Genomic DNA, 19,639 nt, shown 5'->3' with positions numbered 1-19,639 from the left:
AAATCGCAGTTTGAACAAACAAAAAGATGTGAAAGAGCCCAATTCAGTACTCTCGGTGTTCTGTTGTTCAGGGCTCACGCAGAGAAAGGCGTCTCAAAACACTGTTTATTATATTGGATGCGTTCATCGTCTCTTAAAGAGGCCGCGCCTAATTTAGCTGCTGGCTGCTGTAATGTTAATCCAAGAAAATGAAAATGAAAATCACTCACTGCTCTTGACTGAATTACTTTGTAGTTTTAACAGTCAAACCAAAAATTATTCAGACACCAGATATAATTTTTGATATATATAGCAAAACTGTCATAATGTGACAAATGTTGAAGCACATATTCTAAATGCCTTAGGCAGAATTCGAATGAGCCATTTTAATCTAGATTAATTTCAAGATCACAGTGAGATTAATCTAGATAAAAAAAAGTAATCTATGCCCACCACTAATATATATATATATGTGTGAATGATCTCAAATAGGGTGTGTTTGGCTGCAAGAAAAGTGCTTTAGTTTACCAGCTTTCATTCACTTTCCAGCTTCAGTTCATGCAGTTAAAACAGCAATGACCAACATTACTGACTATCAATGTGTAGGACCTCAGTGAACAAACACACAAATAAACTGCACAATCTGAACCCCATAAATGATTAGCTAAAGGGGAACAAGGCTCAGATTGTCTGGACCCAATTCCTGTCAGTCAGAAGAATTGCAAAAATACCTATGTCAGCGTTAAGAGAAGTGATAACGTGATTCCACAACAGAGGATGTCTGCTGTTATATACTCCCACTATCAGAAAAACTAATCATGAGCTAATCATGTGACATCCTGAGTTGGTTTCCTGTCAGCCGTGTTTGCTATCTACTCAAAAGGAGTTAACATTTGATCACAAGATCCAAACCCACAGGATTCATCGATAATTAATGGACCTCAACAAAGGATCCATACAGCATGTCTCATGACTTGGTTGTGAATTTTTGTACAAACTGAACTTTCCAATAAATAATCTCAAAAGGACAGCCATTGAGAAATCTGAAGGTTTTACTATATTCACAAATAATATGTTTTATGTCTTATATATGTTTGATGTGATCAAGGTAATCGGTGCAACTTTAACCAATGTTTTATAACCCAGATAGTGCTATTAAATGTGTGTAAGATATGGAAAGTGTAACACTAATGAGCGGATGGTATTTCAGCCATCTGTTCCCTATTAATGAATCCTGACTCTCAAACACATTCTGCACTCAAAGACCAGAACTTGAGTAAACAAGAACCTTCGTTTTACAGTATCTTCCAACATGACTCACCACTTGGGCGCCGTGATGTCTGCAACATCCTATGGCGGGGTGACATTTATTACACCTTCGAGACAGTCCAGAGATACTCGCGTGAGCCTCAAAGGAAAGACGAAACACCCGCCTTTTCCCTCACGGCACGACGACACATTCCACAACACAGACACACACACACCAACACACGAGCATTTCTGGCTTGCACAACATGAACCTTTTTGATAAAACTACCTCTATATGTATTAAATGTATCTCCTTTTTATGCTTAGATGGTTCCCCATATCAAATTGGAGTATCTGCAATTTTATTGTGTGTTAATCAAACTTTAAATGTGTGTAATTCTGCATATGAATGTAACTTTATGTTTTACCTGCCATTCTTGGTATCTGTTTAACAGTCTTGTTTTGACTGAACCATTCATACATAGGAAAGGTATGTAAAATGTATTTATTCTGAAATTACCATGTTGCTGGAATATAACTTCTGAATTCTGACAATACCATAAGTTATGCGAGTGGGTGTCTCCCCATAGACAAAGAAACTTTTTCCCGCTTCAGATCGTGGACGTTCATTGGTTGTTCGCCCAAACAGGGGCGTGAACCCAGTCGCTCCATAAGAGAACTGACCCAGGAAGTTCTTGTTGCACTTTGTCGGGTACTTGGTCTCAGCACTGCGTCTGAGAGAAAGTCAAAGTCAAAGTCACCTTTATTTATATAGCGCTTTAAACAAAATACATTGCGTCAAAGCAACTGAACAACATTCATTAGGAAAACAGTGTCAATAATGAAAAAATGATAGTTAAAGGCAGTTCATTATTGAATTCAGTTATGTCATCTCAAGAAAGTCTGTTCTCATGGCTCCTTAGGGAGCTTTCATCTTCGTTTTTCTTTACTTTCCTTTACTAAGTTTATTCTCATATTCGCCTCTCCCTACACGAGGAGATGAACTCTGAATCATTTCTGTGGTAATTTCACGTTCGTTGAATCTTTGAAACTTCGCGCGAGTCTGCTCACCCAGGAAGACACGACAGAACACATCCAGCTCCAAAAGAACGACACACGCACGCTCGTCCTTCGCAACAAAGAGACCTACATGCAAGTATTATTTTCTAGAGAGATTTAAATGCTGCTTAAAGGTTGTCTATAGGTAGTCTCTTTTTTTGTAATTTTTGTAAAGCGCATTTGCAGCAGTACACAGCCATAGGCGAGACGGCTCGCTCGCTCATTGGCTGCTCTGCGGCAACTGCACAGCCTATCGAGCGCAGGCTGATGCAACATCAGACCAATAAGGGCGCTTCGCGCCCTTCATGCCAATTCCCGCCGAAACGGGTGTGGCCCAACCCTATAAAAGGAGCTCGAAAAGGCTGACTCACCTGATTTTTCATCTCTTCAGCGAAGCTCACGCATCGCTGGATCACGAAGGAAGCAAGCGCCGTCTGAACGAGCCGGCGGGACGAGCCACTTCTGAAGCTGCTGGCCTTCGCCGCCTTCCACTGCCGTTCCTGCTGCGCTCTCCGGCGCCTATATCCTTTTTATATCCTTGTGTGTGTTCGCCCTGCGACGCACACTCGTAAAAGAGCTGCGTCTTTTTAAAGATGCCCTCGTGCGGCTCCTGCAGAGCCCCGCTCAGCGAAGGAGACTGTCACGTCATCTGTGTCTCCTGCCTGGGTGAGGATCATGCAGCGCTCGCGCTCGCTGACGGCGGCTGCCCTCACTGCGAGCTACTGCCGATGGTGACTCTGAGGACTCGCCTGGCATCCTTCTCCAAGCCTGCATCCTCCGCTGCGCCGCAGCGCCGTAAAAAGCGCCGCTCTCAGCGTTTACCGGAACCGCCTCCAGCTCTACCGAGCTCGCCGGTTCTCCCTGCTTCACCGGCCTCCCCTGCATCGCTTCCCGATGGTCAGCGCCCGCTGTCTGCTGCCGCATCCTCCGAGGAAGCGGATCTCAGGGCCGCGTCGGAGGAAGAGGACACGTGCTCTCTGCTAGCTTCGGGCAGTGAGGGTTGGGCGAGCTCCGCGGATCTCGCGCCTTTTGCTCAGAGGCCCAGCAGACGGGCTGAAATCGACAAGGAGCTGATGCGAGTGCTCACGCTGGCCGCGGCGAGCCTCGGCCTCCAGTGGTCTGCACCAGCGCCCCCTTCTCGTTCCCGGCTGGATGGTAGCTTTCTCCCAGATGAGCGTCTTTCTCCCAGCTCGAAGCACACCCCGTTTCTTCCTGAGCTTCACGAAGAAGTGGCGAAAGCTTGGAACGCTCCATTCTCGGCGAGAATTCGTTTATCTGTTTCACCAGCATTCTCCACACTGGACGATGCTAAAAACAGAGGCTACCAGTCACTCCGCCGGTGGAACAGGCTATAGCAGCGCACCTTTGCCCGCCCTCTGCTGGATGGCGGACGAAGGCGGCGTTGCCATCGAAAGCCTCCCGCATGACGTCATCGCTGCTCGCACGGATCTTCAGTGCTGTTGGGCAGGCTGCGTCTGCGCTACACACCATGGCCATGCTGCAGATTTTCCAGGGCGATCTCCTCCGCAAGCTGGATGAGATGGGACCTGAAGCGATCTGTCTAGCGGATCTGAGGAGTGCTTCGGATCTCTCCCTCCGCGCTACTAAGTCCGCTGCACAGGCCATGGGACGGGTTATGGCTTCCGCTACGGTGGCTGAGAGGCATTTGTGGCTAACGCTTTCAGACATCGCAGAGTCTGAGCGCGCTGTGTTCCTCGACGCGCCGCTGACTCCTGCTGGCCTCTTCGGATCGTCTGTCAACGAGTTTGTCGAGAGATTCGTCGAGGATCAGAAAGCGTCACAAGCGTTTAAGCACTTCCTGCCAAAGCGCTCCGGTTCTGCAGCGAGCCGCGCTAGACCGGCCCAACAAAGCTCTCAGTCACGCCCACCGCCTCCAGCTGCTTCATCGCGACAGCGTCAGCAACCCAGCTCGGGACCCCGTTCTTGCTCTTCCAGCCGTCACCCCGCGCCGCGGGAGCAGCGGCAGAGGATTACGGTGAAGCCGGAAGCCCCAAAGTCATCCTAGCACTGCTAGGAAAGCGCCGGTATACGAGTTCCGCTGCGGCCGAGCTCTCATCCAAGCGCGCCGCTGTTGCAGTTCCAAGAATTGTGACTGTCTCAGCATCTTCTGCAACGCGCAAGCCTGCACGAGTGCCCGCTTGCCTGCACACAAAAGCCGTTATCACGGCTACCCAGATATTTCCCGAAAAGAGTGTTATTTCTGGTGTTCCGGCCACGGCCGATGGTGCTATAAATGCGGCTCGTGCAGAGCCCCGCTCAGCGAAGGAGACTGTCACGTCATCTGTGTCTCCTGCCTGGGTGAGGATCATGCAGCGCTCGCGCTCGCGCTCGCTGACGGCGGCTGCCCTCACTGCGAGCTACTGCCGATGGTGACTCTGAGGACTCGCCTGGCATCCTTCTCCAAGCCTGCATCCTCCGCTCTCTCCTTCCTACAGGAGCTGTTGGATAAGGGCAGAGCCCCATCCACGCTCAAAGTTTATGTGGCGGCCATCGCAGCGTTTTCTGAAACAGCGCTCGGTCAGTCAATAGGAAGGAACGATTTGGTTATCCGCTTCCTTAGAGGAGGTAGAAGGCTGAATCCTCCCAGACCTCCGTCAGTCCCTATATGGGACCTCGCGGCGGTTTTGGAGGCCATGAAGGGTCCCCCTTTTGAGCCTATCCAATCGATTAGCCTCCTGCATCTGTCGTTCAAGACAGTATTCTTGTTGGCTCTCGCTTCAGTGAAGCGTGTGGGTGACCTGCACGCGCTCTCGGTGAGCCAGTCGTGCTTGGAGTTTGGGCCTAATAACTCAAGGGTCATACTCAAGCCTAGGCACGGTTATGTGCCGAAGTCCCTCAACACGCCGTTTCGGGCTCAGGTTATTGCCCTGTCTGCCCTGTCGGTGTCAGGAGAGGATGGAGACTCGAGTCTTCTTTGCCCTGTTAGGGTTTTAAGAGCTTATGTGTCTCGCTCCGCTGTCTTTCAACAGACTGAGCAGCTGTTTGTCTCATTCAGTGGACGTTCCAAGGGAATGGCTGTTTCGAGGCAGACTCTATCCAGATGGATAGTTGACGCCATAGCGTTAGCTTACGCTTCCAGGGGCCTTCAGTGCCCACTGGGCGTCAGAGCACACTCCACAAGGGGCGCCGCCTCGTCGTGGGCGTGGTCTACTGGGATCTCCTTGCAGGATATATGTATGGCGGCAGGTTGGGCCTCGCCGTCTACATTTATCAGGTTCTATAACCTGGAGGTTCCCGCCTTGCAAGCAAGACTGCGGTCGGTATAGTCGAATCAGGGCCCTGATGGGAATTCTGAGTTCGTGAGCATTATGCGCTGCCGACTGTTATATGGGCAGTATTGCGTAAGACCCCCATTGCCACATTGGTCAGGCCTTGCCTCGACTGTGTGATGTCATATTGCCGCATCTACGGGTGCTGCTAGATATTGGACGGAGGGCTCCCCCCCCCTCCTGTCCTGGACTCTCTGTGAGTCCCTCGGGTGACTGTGCACTGTAAATCCTGGGCGTTGCTTCAGGTTTATTGGTGTGTGATCCATGCGCGCACAGCGTTTTACATGGGGTTCCCGTAGCGTCTTAGCTAAGACGCAGTACGAGAGAACTCTCGTAAGAGAACGTACTCTGTTACTAACGTAACCTCGGTTCTCTCTAGAAGAGGGAACGAGTACTGCGTTCTCTGCCGTGCGTACGATTCACTCTGGTTTGCTTCGGCGATGAAATAAATCAGGTGAGTCAGCCTTTTCGAGCTCCTTTTATAGGGTTGGGCCACACCCGTTTCGGCGGGAAGTGGCATGAAGGGCGCGAAGCGCCCTTATTGGTCTGATGTTGCATCAGCCTGCGCTCGATAGGCTGTGCAGTTGCCGCAGAGCAGCCAATGAGCGAGCGAGCCGTCTCGCCTATCTATGGCTGTGTACTGCTGCAAATGCGCTTTACAAAAATGCAAAATTAAGGATAATTTTTTACTTCAGTATTTCGTGAAAAGAGACTTTTCCCGTAGCGTCTTAGCTAAGACGCAGTACTCGTTCCCTCTTCTAGAGAGAACCGAGGTTACGTTAGTAACCGAGTACGTTTCATGGCCAGAAACAATTTTTCCTGGAATTTTAAGAAGTGATAACTTTTTTGAAAGTTTATAAGTTAATCTTACGGCCGTTTGCTGGACAAACCACTGTTCGATTTGCATTAATTCCCAGTAAAAGATATCACGATAATTGATATGAAGAATGAAATATTGACCTATTAATGAGTAAATTACAGTGCCTTGTAATGAGTTATTGATATATACAATTGACCTATTTTTCATCTTCAATAATTTTAATGTAACTGTCATATGAGATACATATATTAATCATATTCCTGATTATTAAAATTCCCTATATATCATTTGAGTTAATTTTAATGTACTACCAAGTGCGGCTACAAAAGTTTAGTGTTGAATGAATGGCCATGATCATTGCAAGACTTTAAAATGAATGAAAAGATGGTATTTTGAATGGTGTGTGTTGTACGACACGTTATAGAAGTTATTAAACAAAAGCCTGCAAAGATATTGCCCCATGTGATAAGTTGAAGAGTAATGTTAAGGAATGCATGCTCCACCTTGCAACAAGTCGATTGGAAGATTGCGTCGTGGGTTGGACCAAATCTGCTTGGATAAAACCCTAATGCCTGAACTAATTCAGCGTGTTTCCTTCTTCGCCATGGCTTGAACTATGAACTCCAACATGCTGCTAGCATTCTTGTCATCCAGAACTCAAAACACTCCGTTGAGGCTTCGTGACAGCCGAGAATCTTCGAAGTCTTGCAAACTCCGAAGAAATTCCGAAGCTTCTATGTAACCAGGCAACCAACCAATCAACAGGAGGGTTTTCCCAAAAGACGTCATCCAAACAACAGATCTGCAAACAATCTGAGGCACGGGATTCCCTGAGACAACAAGCGAACTCCAACTCTTCTGAACCCCGCTTTTCAGTGCAAATGCAAGTAAAACAAAAAAACTTCATTTCTTGCTGAAATATGTGCAAATTGATTTTAAGCAGTAAAGATAAGACACATCTCTGCTTCTGTGATTTTCTTGGTGCGATCTAACGAGTAACTTACTCCTGGGACTTCCTCTTCAGTAACGGTGTGAATCCTACAGAAAAGCATTAAAAACTGCTAGATCCGATTACTTTTCTTCTCTTTTAGAAGAAAACAAACATAAACCCAGGTATTTATTCAATACAGTGGCTAAATTAACGAAAAATAAAGCCTCAACAAGTGTTGACATTTCCCAACATCACAGCAGTAATGACTTTATGAACTACTTTACTTCAAAAATCGCTACTATTAGAGATAAAATTGCAACCATTCAGCCGCCAGCTACAGTATCGAATCAGACAGTGCACTATAGACCTCCTGAGGAACAGTTCCACTCATTCTCTACTATAAACTTGTTAAATCATCTAAACCAACAACATGTATGTTAGACCCTATACCATCTAAGCTCCTAAAAGAGGTGCTTCCAGAAGTCATAGATCCTCTTCTGACTATTATTAATTCCTCATTGTCATTAGGATATGTCCCCAAAACCTTCAAACTGGCTGTTATTAAGCCTCTCATCAAAAAACCACAAGTTGACCCCAAAGAACTAGTTAATTATAGACCAATCTTGAATCTCCCTTATCTGTCTAAGATACTAGAAAAGGTGGTATCCTCACAATTATACTCTTTCTTAGAGAAAAATGGCATATGTGAGTATTTCCAGTCAGGATTTAGACCGTATCATAGTACTGAGACTGCTCTCCTTAGAGTTACAAATGACCTGCTCTTATCATCTGATTGTGGTTGTATCTCTCTTTTAGTTTTATTGGATCTTATGGCGCTTTTCCACTACACAGTACCAGCTCGCCTCGGCTCGGCTCTGTTTGGTTTTCCACTGTGTAAATGTTGTACCTGTACTGGCTTCCAGGTACTTTTTTTCGTACCACCTCCGGCGAGGTTCCAAGCGAGCTGAGGCGATACTATAATGTGACCTGAAAACACAGCAGACTGCTGATTGGTCAGAGAGAATCGTCACTATTCACTGCGTCATCATTACACGCGCCAGCAATAGTATCCAGATAGTATCCAGAATAACCCCGCGATTTTTAAAAAGTTTGGCCAGAGATTGCGTGATATATACAATATATCCCGAGGATCAAAAACAACATGCACTCGATTTCCTCCATTGTCCTGTGTGTGTGGGTAGCGGGTGTGTGTCGCGTAGAAGATTACGTCACGGCAGTTTCCTGCAGCGTCGCTATGACAACCAGGTACTATTGTGGAGGTACTATCTGCAATGGAAAACGGAGCGAAAAGCGAGCCAAGGCGAGTCGAGCCGAGTCGAGTCGAGCTGGTACTGGTAATGGAAAAGCGCCATTAGTGCTGCGTTTGACACAATTGACCACAACATTCTTTTGCATAGACTTCAACACTTTGTTGGCATTAACGGAAGTGCATTAGCATGGTTTAAATCGTACTTATATGACCGCCATCAGTTCGTAGCAGTGAATGAAGATGTATCATATCGATCACAAGTGCAGTATGGAGTATCTCAAGGCTCAGTACTAGGGCCGCTACTCTTCACGCTTTATATGTTACCCTTGGGAGATATCATCAGGAAACATGGTGTTAGCTTTCACTGTTATGCTGATGATAATCAGCTCTATATTTCTTCGCAGCCCGGTGAAACACACCAATTTGAAAAATGAATGGAATGCATAGTCGATATAAAAAACTTGATGACGAGTAATTTCTTACTGCTGAATTCTGAAAAAACAGAGGTGTTAATTATAGGGCCTAAAACCTCTGATGACTTGATGGCTGCTCTGTCAATTCTTTGTCATCTGTTAGGAACCTAGGTGTGCCATTTGATCGCAATCTTTCCTTAGAAAGCCACGTTTCTAGCATTTGTAAAACTGCATTTTTCCATCTCAAAAATATATCTAAATTACGGCCTATGCTCTCAATGTCAAATGCAAAAATGTTAATCCATGCATTTATGACCTCCAAGGTTAGATTATTGTAATGCTTTATTGGGTGGTTGTTCTGCACGCTTAGTAAACAAACTACAGCTAGTCCAAAATGCAGCAGCAAGAGTTCTTACTAGAACCAGGAAATATGACCATATTAGCCTGGTCCTGTCAACACTGCACTGGCTCCCTATCAAACATCGTATAGATTTTAAAATGTTGCTTATTACTTATAAAGCCCTAAATGGTTTAGCACCTCAGTATTTGAATGAGCTCCTTTTACATTATAATCCTCTATGTCCGCTATGTTCTCAAAACTCAGGCAATTTGATAATACCTAGAATATCAAAATCAACTGCGGGCGGCAGATCCTTTTCCTATTTGGCGCCTAAACTCTGGAATAACCTACCTAACATTGTTCGGAAGGCAGACGCACTCTTGCAGTTTAAATCTAGATTAAAGACCCATCTCTTTAACCTGGCTTACACATAACATACTAATATGCTTTTAATATCCAAATCCGTAAAAGGATTTTTAGGCTGCATTAATTAGGTAAACCGGAACCGGGAACACTTCCCATAACACCCGATGTACTTGCTACATCATTAGAAGAATGGCATCTACGCTAATATTACTCTGTTTCTCTCTCATTCTGAGGTCACTGTAGCCACCAGATCCAGTCTATATCCAGATTAGAGGGTCACTGCAGTCACCCGGATCCAGTACGTATCCAGACCAGATGGTGGATTAGCACCTAGAAAGGACCTCTACATCCCTGAAAGACAGCGGAGACCAGGACAACTACAACCCGAATTCCGGAAAAGTTGGGACGTTTTTTAAATTTTAATAAAATGAAAACTAAAGGAATTTCAAATCACATGAGCCAATATTTTATTCACAATAGAACATAGATAACGTAGCAAATGTTTAAACTGAGAAATTTTACACTTTTATCCACTTAATTAGCTCATTTAAAATTTAATGCCTGCTACAGGTCTCAAAAAAGTTGGCACGGGGGCAACAAATGGCTAAAAAAGCAAGCAGTTTTGAAAAGATTCAGCTGGGAGAACATCTAGTGATTAATTAAGTTAATTGATATCAGGTCTGTAACAAGATTAGCTATAAAAGCTTTGTCTTAGAGAAGCAGAGTCTCTCAGAAGTAAAGATGGGCAGAGGCTCTCCAATCTGTGAAAGACTGCGTAAAAAAATTGTGGAAAACTTTAAAAACAATGTTCCTCAACGTCAAATTGCAAAGGCTTTGCAATTCTCATCATCTACAGTGCATAACATCATCAAAAGATTCAGAGAAACTGGAGAAATCTCTGTGCGTAAGGGACAAGGCCGGAGACCTTTATTGGATGCCCGTGGTCTTCGGGCTCTCAGACGACACTGCATCACTCATCGGCATGATTGTGTCAATGACATTACTAAATGGGCCCAGGAATACTTTCAGAAACCACTGTCGGTAAACACAATCCGCCGTGCCATCAGCAGATGCCAACTAAAGCTCTATCATGCAAAAAGGAAGCCATATGTGAACATGGTCCAGAAGCGCCGTCGTGTCCTGTGGGCCAAGGCTCATTTAAAATGGACTATTTCAAAGTGGAATAGTGTTTTATGGTCAGACGAGTCCAAATTTGACATTCTTGTTGGAAATCACGGACGCCATGTCCTCCGGGCTAAAGAGGAGGGAGACCTTCCAGCATGTTATCAGCGTTCAGTTCAAAAGCCAGCATCTCTGATGGTATGGGGGTGCATAAGTGCATACGGTATGGGCAGCTTGCATGTTTTGGAAGGCTCTGTGAATGCTGAAAGGTATATAAAGGTTTTAGAGCAACATATGCTTCCCTCCAAACAACGTCTATTTCAGGGAAGGCCTTGTTTATTTCAGCAGGACAATGCAAAACCACATACTGCAGCTATAACAACAGCATGGCTTCGTCGTAGAAGAGTCCGGGTGCTAACCTGGCCTGCCTGCAGTCCAGATCTTTCACCTATAGAGAACATTTGGCGCATCATTAAACGAAAAATACGTCAAAGACGAAGACGAACTCTTCAGCAGCTGGAAATCTATATAAGGCAAGAATGGGACCAAATTCCAACAGCAAAACTCCAGCAACTCATAGCCTCAATGCACAGACGTCTTCAAACTGTTTTGAAAAGAAAAGGAGATGCTACACCATGGTAAACATGCCCCGTCCCAACTATTTTGAGACCTGTAGCAGAAATCAAAATAGAAATGAGCTCGTTTTGTGCATAAAATTGTAAACTTTCTCAGTTTAAACATTTGCTATGTTATCTATGTTCTATTGTGAATAAAATATTGGCTCATGTGATTTGAAAGTCTTTTAGTTTTCATTTTATTAAAATTTAAAAAACGTCCCAACTTTTCCGGAATTCGGGTTGTAGAGCCCCAGATAAAGATCCCCTGTAAAGACCTTGTCTCAGACTACCACCAGGACAAGACCACAGGAAACAGATGATTCTTCTGCACAATCTGACTTTGCTGCAGCCTGGAATTGAACTACTGGTTTTGTCTGGTCAGAGGAGAACTGGCCCCCCAACTGAGCCTGGTTTATCCCAAGGTTTTTTTCGGTTTCGGTTCCTTGCCGCTGTCGCCTCTGGCTTGCTTAGTTGGGGTCACTTCATCTACAGCGATATCATTGACTTGATTGCAAATAAATGCACAGACACTATTTAAACTGAACAGAGAAGACATCACTGAATTCAATGATGAACTGCCTTTAACTACCATTTTGCATTATTGACACACTGTTTTCCTAATGAATGTTGTTCAGTTGCTTTGACGCAATGTATTTTGTTTAAAGCACTATATAAATAAAGGTGACTTGACTTGACTTGACTCTGCCCCATGCCCCAATATGGTAAGTCCTAAAGCCCAACAGCAAATGGCGGTCTACCGTCGACTATCCAAAGTTGAACCAACAAGTTCCTTTATCGCAATGGCCTATGACTCCGTTGGACCACGAGATTCCTAAAATCAAAGGCTCAACAATCCTTTCCACATTGGACGTCGCCTCAGAATTATATACAATCCCTGTCCACCCTGATAACCAACACAAACTGGCATTCACCTTGGGCAATCGATAGTACACCTTCACATGGTGCCCTTTCGGCTATGCCAACTCACCAGCAAAATTCAACATTTTCCTGAACAAAGCATGCCCTGATGACGGAACCAGAGGCAACCTTGTTTACGTGGATGATGTCCTTATGAAAAGCTCAAATGTGGCAGACCACCTCAAAGAAATTGACCACGTCCTGAACCAGCTGACAACAGCAGGAGCGAAAACTGCCCTTCACAAAGTTATGTTGGCTTGCTAATTGGACGTGGGGGCATTGAACCGCAGTCCAGACGTACAAGCAATCCAAAACATAAAGACACCCACTAACATCTCTGAGCTACGAAACTTTCTGGGAGTGTGCAATTACTCGCGACAGTTCATCGAGAACTACGCTGACATCGCACGACCACTAACTTCACTCCTGAAAAAGGATGAACCCTTTGTTTGGTTGGAAGCTCAGGAAACAGCTATGAACGAACAAAGAACGCCTATGCTCCACCCCATGCCTGGCCTACCCTGACCCAGAATAGGAATTCTATCTGGAAGCTGGATTCTCCAATCATTGCCTCAGTGCAGGCCTCTAACAGCTCCGTGACAAAGACAAACGAGTGATCGCTTATGCCAGCAAAACATTTCTTACCCCAGATTCAAATACTCAGACAGTGCAAAAGCGTTACACAGAGAGTCCTGGACATTTCCTAAACTCCCTCCCACCCCATCAGTGGCAGCCATTACCCGTGTGATGCTGACAAATACCCATGATGCACCATGCGCTGGACACCATGGTGCCAAGGCCACCTATGAAACACTCAAGCAAGTGGCGTACTGGCCTGGCATGCAGCAAGATGTGGCAGAATATGTAAAAGGATGCCTGGTGTGTTGCAAATTCCAAACGGCAAACCCAAACTACCAAGCACCACTACAATGGAAGAGAATGACCTTCCCTTGGTCGGACCTCCAAATAGATTGGGTAGGACCCCTGCCACAGTCGACACGAGGTAACAAATACTTCCTCACCATGGTTTGCGAATTCAAAAAGTGGGTAGAGTGTCTCCCAGCTCCCAATGATACAGCAGAAATGACAGCATGCCTGTTAATGAACCGTATCTTCTCAAGATTTGGACTGTTTTTAAGAGTCAACTCTGACCGAGGAACGTACTTCATGCAAAGTCATGCAGGAAGTATGGAAACTCCTGGGCATACAGGCCAAGTTTCATATAAGCCATCATCCTATTTCCTCAGGTCAGGTCGAACGAGTCAATAGGACAGTTGCAAGCATGTTGAAGAAGTACATGTGTACACCAATCAAAAGGATTGGGATGTCAAGCTTTCTCTGGTACTGATGGCCATCAGGGCCATCCCTCACCATTTTACCGGAGCACAATACTGTTACACCTGCTGTACTAACCTGGTGACCTGAACCTCATCACCGCCTACACCACTCACCAGTATCTGGAAGAGTTGCATCAGCACCTGAGAGTGACTTTTGCCTTCGTGCAACTAAACCTCCAAAGAAGCGTGGAAGGTCGAAAAGCCTACTACAACCAGAAGGCCGACCGAGCGTGGTACTACAGCTTCGCCAAGCCAAGGCAGAATGCTCCCTATCGCCGGTCAAAGAGATTCCTACCTCACAGGACAGGACCCCACAAGATGGTGGACAAGCTCTCACCTGTTGCCTATCGGATCAAAATCAGACAAGGGCGCAGCGAGCCAGTCCTTCGATGGGTCCATAGAAACTAGGGGTGTGCACGGATAGTCGAACATTCGAATATTCGTTCTACTCTAATTATTCAATAAATAAAAATTATATTCGAATTTCACAAAAAAAAAAAAAAAAGTTCACCTATAAAACCTAATTTGGACACTTTCTGTGATCCAATATCCACGGCATATTTGAAGATGTATGCATGCAATAAATAATTCATGAATGAATAAGGGGCCGTTCACATATCGCGCCTAAAAACGCATGGAAAACATTAGGCGCGTCGCTTTCTCCTTCTCCAAAGCGCTCGGGCAGAAGCGCTCCTGAGTCGTCTGCCGTTGTTAAGCAACAATGACGCGCTCTCTCCATGAAGAAGCAGAAATTTCAGCAAAGGATAAATGGATTTGCAGCACAAAAAAATCGCTTTCAGTAGCTCTGCTACTAAATTTATTTCAAAATGGCAATCCATATACAGCTATGATCAGCTGTTCCTTCATCTTGGCTGAGCTTTTCAACGTTGTTACGGGAAAGGATGAAGCTGAATGTTTAGTTCTTGTCACATGACCTGCTGTGCGCTTGCGGCATTCGGAAAGGTGAGATGTTTTTAACTCGATGCAGTGCGGACGCGCCTGGAAAAAACGGGCGCGTCGCACCGCGTGCTGAGCCAGTTCTTCAGCGATGATTACAGAGAGTCTAGCCGAGACGAATGGGAACAGTTCTTGCTTGGAGCCATGTATTCCACCAGATGAGGATCCCATTCAGTGGTGAAACGAAAACACGAAGCGCTTCACAAAACTTATTCGCTTAGCACACCGTTATTTGTGAGTCCAGCAAACGTCTGTGCCGTCAGAGCGCGTTTTCTCCGCGGCCGGCCTTATTGTTAACAGATTAAGGAACCGACTTTCCCCCGATCATGTTTACATGCCCGTATTTCTTAATATCCACGGCATGTATAATAAGAACATGTAAAACAATAGAAAAAAAAGATTTGCTGATAGTTTAAAAGTTCAAAGTTAAGTGTAGGGTACATTCTACAATAGCCTAATTGCTGCAGGCTGCTTTACGTTTTTTCTTTGTTCACTTTTTTTTTTTCTTTGTTCACTTTTTTTTTTGCTTTTAATCTGTACTTTTGTTTGTTTGCACGCATTGTTAAAGGTTCTCAGCTACAAAACACGATGTGTAAGGTTCAAGCTTACTGTGTGTAGCTTGTTCAAAATGAGGAAACAATAAATGTTGCTGAAAAATAACGTCTGTCTCATTAAACTTAATTTAAATAAACGAATATTCGAATATTCGTTTTTTTGTGAGCTCAAATATTCGAATGTGATATTTGCGGAAAACGCCCATCCCTAATAAAAACCAGATAAAGAGGCACCAGGGCTCCAACCGACAGGAAAAGTTGAAAGATCAAACTAACTGACACAGACCAGCAATCCCATGCTATATACCACACAAATTATAACTATCGTTTTAAGGAAACATATAGTTTGGTTTTACATAACACCTACACACGCTCCTCCACTGCTAGGACCAACCCCTAGTGGAGAGGAGTCGCTCCACACATGAGACATTCGGTTTAAATTCTTAACCTCGGTCAGTGTCCCTGTGTCCCTTTGTCTTTATCTTTTCTCTTTCTCTTTGTGTTTTTCCTTTTCTTCCCTTACTATGATTTCCTTTTCCTCCTAGACCTCCTCAGGAAATTTCCTTAACTCAAATTTAAATCCAGGTCTAGAAATTAGGATTAACTCCTTTCACCAATTTTTTTTTTTGTAATTATTATTTTTTTTTATTTAATTTTTTGTTTTTCTTTTAGTATATCGTTGTGAAAAGCTGTCATCATCCAAAGGCAAAATTGTCAGAAAATGATTGCTACCCTAGTACGTACAACTACCGTCACTTACGATCAACATGACAAGGCCAAGCGCATTATCTTGCATAACCAAATTTTATGGATCAATGTCCCTAAGGGCTTGATCCTCCATATTGTCGATCTAGCATTGTATCACCTCACCTACGACGAGTATCAGGCTGAACTCAAAATCTCTCCATTCTTCAAACAGCATTCCTTTGTCCTTGATCCAGAACTGGAAGCATAGATCGGGGAGGAAGGAACACAACTTATTGATTTGACTCCTGTGGATACAGCCTCAGAAGCTATAGCTCGCTTTTCCGCCCACTGGTGAGCCAATCAATTGGCCTTGGTCTGCTGCTGACACAGCGCTTTCCATCTCTACTATTATAAGGCATATAGTGACCTTGACACTAGCCTTCCTCCTGCACAAGCGAGTAAATGCCATACAAGAGTCTTTCAGTAAATGCATGTCTGGTGTCCTGCACATTTTCTGGCTGACCAAGAACCCGAATAGGAGAATCCAATGAACCTGTTTGAGATTACGTCCATACTGCTTTGTCGAACCACTGACAGTTAGGTTGATCGAAAAGCCAATTACAACTTATCCTAACCAACACACCCCTATGTCAGCTGAAGTGTTCCTAACCCATCTATCCCAAGTTACCCAAGTCCTGCACCATCTGTCTCTTGTTTAAGTGTTACGTACTAGGATAGCAGCAAATACAGGCATGGAGTCATGAATCCGTTTCAATTATTTATCTGAAACCCATTTGAAGTAAATTTACAGCTCACTATATCGTATGTCGTTTTTTTTTTTCAGGTCTTAAACAAAAAGGTTCACATTCAAATCACCCCCCCAAACATGTTAACATTACCAGTAGCCTGTTGATACATCTCACTGTCCTTTAGGCATGGCCATCTCGACTAGCCTACCACACATGCATGCACGTAGTGTCTCTGTCACTGTTTCAAAAGTGTGATGGCACGAAAATCCTGTAAAACATCCAAAAGTTCGACGGCGCGAAAATCCTGGAAAACATCCAAAAGATATGGTATCCACTCCCGAGAAAGTCCACGAGATCTGTGCAAAGAAAGGGATCCAAAAAGTGAGAAGACATATGGTCCAACCATGTCCCTCGCGACAACGGAGTGCATCCGAAGCTTGTACGTCATCCCACAAAAGTCGCCTTCCAGAATGTTCTCCTCCAGAATCGCGTGTGATCAAGAATGAACCAATCACAAAGCATGCTGAGATGATCACTAGCCATTTGACCGTATCCGAACTCGTTGACCTGCTCATGAGCTCTTTTCTATCTTTTTTTTTGTTTGTTTTTTTAACTCTGCTCTCCATGCAAACAAAGCATAAGAGGATTAAACATTGATAACATCTTTACCACTGTATATTACTTATTCTTATGTTATTGCCATGTACTTAATCAGATAAATAGATGACCTTATGACAAAATTAAATACAGAATCAAATCAAAATAAAACAATACAATAGAGAAATAAAATGTACATGTGGGTTCATCACACCAGTGCCTGTCGATGTTCGCACCAGGAACATCACCACATAAAAGGGGGACTGTAGGACCTCAGGTAAAAACACACAAATAAACTGCACAATCTGAACACCATTAATGATTAGTTAAAGGGGAACAAGGCTCAGATTGTCTGGACCAGTTTCCTGTCAAACAGAAGAATTGCAAAAATCCTATGTCAGCATTAAGAGAAGTGATAACGTGATTCCACAACAGAGGACGTCTGTTGTTATATACTCCCACTTTCAGAAAAACTAATCATGAGCTAATTATGTGACGTCGACATCCTGAGTTGGTTTCCTGTCAGCCGTGTTTGCTATCTACTCGATTGGAAGATTGTGTCATGGGATGGACCAAATCTGCTTGGATAAAACCCCAATGCCTGAACTAAGCACGCTTCCTTCTTCGCCAAGGCTTGAACTACCTACTCCTACACGCTGCTAGCGTTTTTGTCATCCAGAACTCAAAACACTCCTCTGAAACTTTGTGACTGCCAAGAATCTTCAAAGTCTGGCAAACAATGAAAACTCTTCTACAATCACCAGGAGGGTTTTCCCAAAATAAGTCATCCAAACGACAGATTGTCAACCAATCCGAGGCCCAGTATTCCCTGAGACGAGGCAACAAGCGAACTCCAACTCTTCTGAATCCCACTTTTCAGCGCCAATGCAAGTAAAACATACAAACTTCATTTCTTGCTGAAATATGTGCAAATTGATCTTAAGCAGTAAAGATAAGATACATCTCTGCTTTTGTGATTTTCTTGGTGCGATCTAACGAATAACTTACTCCTGATTCAATTTGGAATCAGTTCAATTAAAGCAATTCAAATCTTTAGAGTCAATTCTTCTTTAAAAAGAGCTAAAATTTCCTTACAAATGGTTTATTTCAAAAAATCTTTTTCCTTCTTTTTTTTCAAAACCGTGATGTATAATTCATAATCCAGCAGTGTTATTTTTCATCATATTTTCTTCATAATTCAAACCACTTAATTATGGTCATGACATGCATACTACAGTCATGTCAATATATATAGTAGGGCTGCACGATGTGTCATTTAAGCATCGATATCGCAATGTACGAATCCACGATAGTCACATCGCAGGATGTGCGATGTAGGCTAGTTGATCCGTTATTCATTAACTGTACGGGCCAGCTGCTCCCCAGCCCTTGACAAATGTGAAGCTTAACCAACGTAGTTTTTAAGTCCTGTCAGTTTAACAGGGCAGAGAGAGAACGCGCGCGCGAGAGAGAGAAAGAGAGAGAGAGAGAGCATGAGCGCGCGAGAGAGAGCGCGTGCACGAGAGAGCAAGAGCGCGAGAGAGCGCCAGAGAGAGAGAGAGAGAGAGAGCGAGAGAGAGAGAGACAGAAGGAGAGAGAGAGAGAGAGAGCGAGCCCCGGCCGCACACTCACCGTCTTCAAACACGAGCGCTGTCTTGCTCTCTCTCCCTCGCGCATATTAATCACTTGACACGATGGTGTCGATGTTTAAATCATTTAAAATGAGAATGTAAGTGTGCTCACCCCATTTTTGTTTGTAAGAAAAAATTAGATTAGATTTCATATCACAATATATATCGCAGAAAAATAAAATATCGCAATGTCATTTTTTCCCAATATCGTGCAGCCCTAATATATAGTCAAATGTAAATAGTTTTGGTGTTGTCTCTCAGTAAATTATTGTTTTTATTCTAACATCTTTACAAGGACCTGACTGTGTAATCAGAATTTAAGAAACACACCTACGTAGGTAGAATTACTTAAAATGCTTCCAGAAAAGCAGAATGCATTTCTGACTAGAATACCCCATTATGTTGGGACATAGTACTTACCTCATCAGGGAAGTCTTTAGGATGTGGTGAGGTAAAGCGTATCCTCATGTCTGGATCAATTTGGGACACTTTGTCCAAAAGGTCTGAGAAGAGGAGGCCTCCCTTTTTTGTGCGGTACACAGTCTTGAAGCCTCGGCTGAGCTGAGTACTGCCCTCAGAACAGATAAAGTGCTGTTCAGACAAGTCTCTATAGCTGTTCACATTCTGCCCCAGTAGGGTGACTTCCTTCACCCCCTACACATAAAACATACAAACTTTACCTTACCATCATAAATCATGGGCTATTATTTTAGGTTTATTACTTCCATTTTGCACAGTATTGTAAACTCAACCC

The 19,639-nt window shown here is 44.2% G+C and overlaps 1 protein-coding gene across 1 annotated transcript in view; it reads right to left on the bottom strand.

Moving 5' to 3' along the window:
* cdk5rap1 (CDK5 regulatory subunit associated protein 1) overlaps positions 1–19,639 on the bottom strand; it is a 65,415-nt gene that overhangs the window by 35,313 nt on the left and 10,463 nt on the right. Inside the window, exon 7 of the mRNA XM_059538122.1 lies at positions 19,306–19,539. Coding sequence (XP_059394105.1) covers positions 19,306–19,539 — 234 coding nt within the window. The remainder of the gene's footprint in view (positions 1–19,305; positions 19,540–19,639) is intronic.

Source organism: Carassius carassius, chromosome 44 (genome assembly GCF_963082965.1).
Source record: "Carassius carassius chromosome 44, fCarCar2.1, whole genome shotgun sequence".
In the NCBI taxonomy this organism is placed as follows: Eukaryota; Metazoa; Chordata; class Actinopteri; order Cypriniformes; family Cyprinidae; genus Carassius; species Carassius carassius.
The sequence above is the reverse complement of the archived record's forward strand: the minus strand, read 5'-3'. Positions and strand labels throughout refer to the sequence as shown.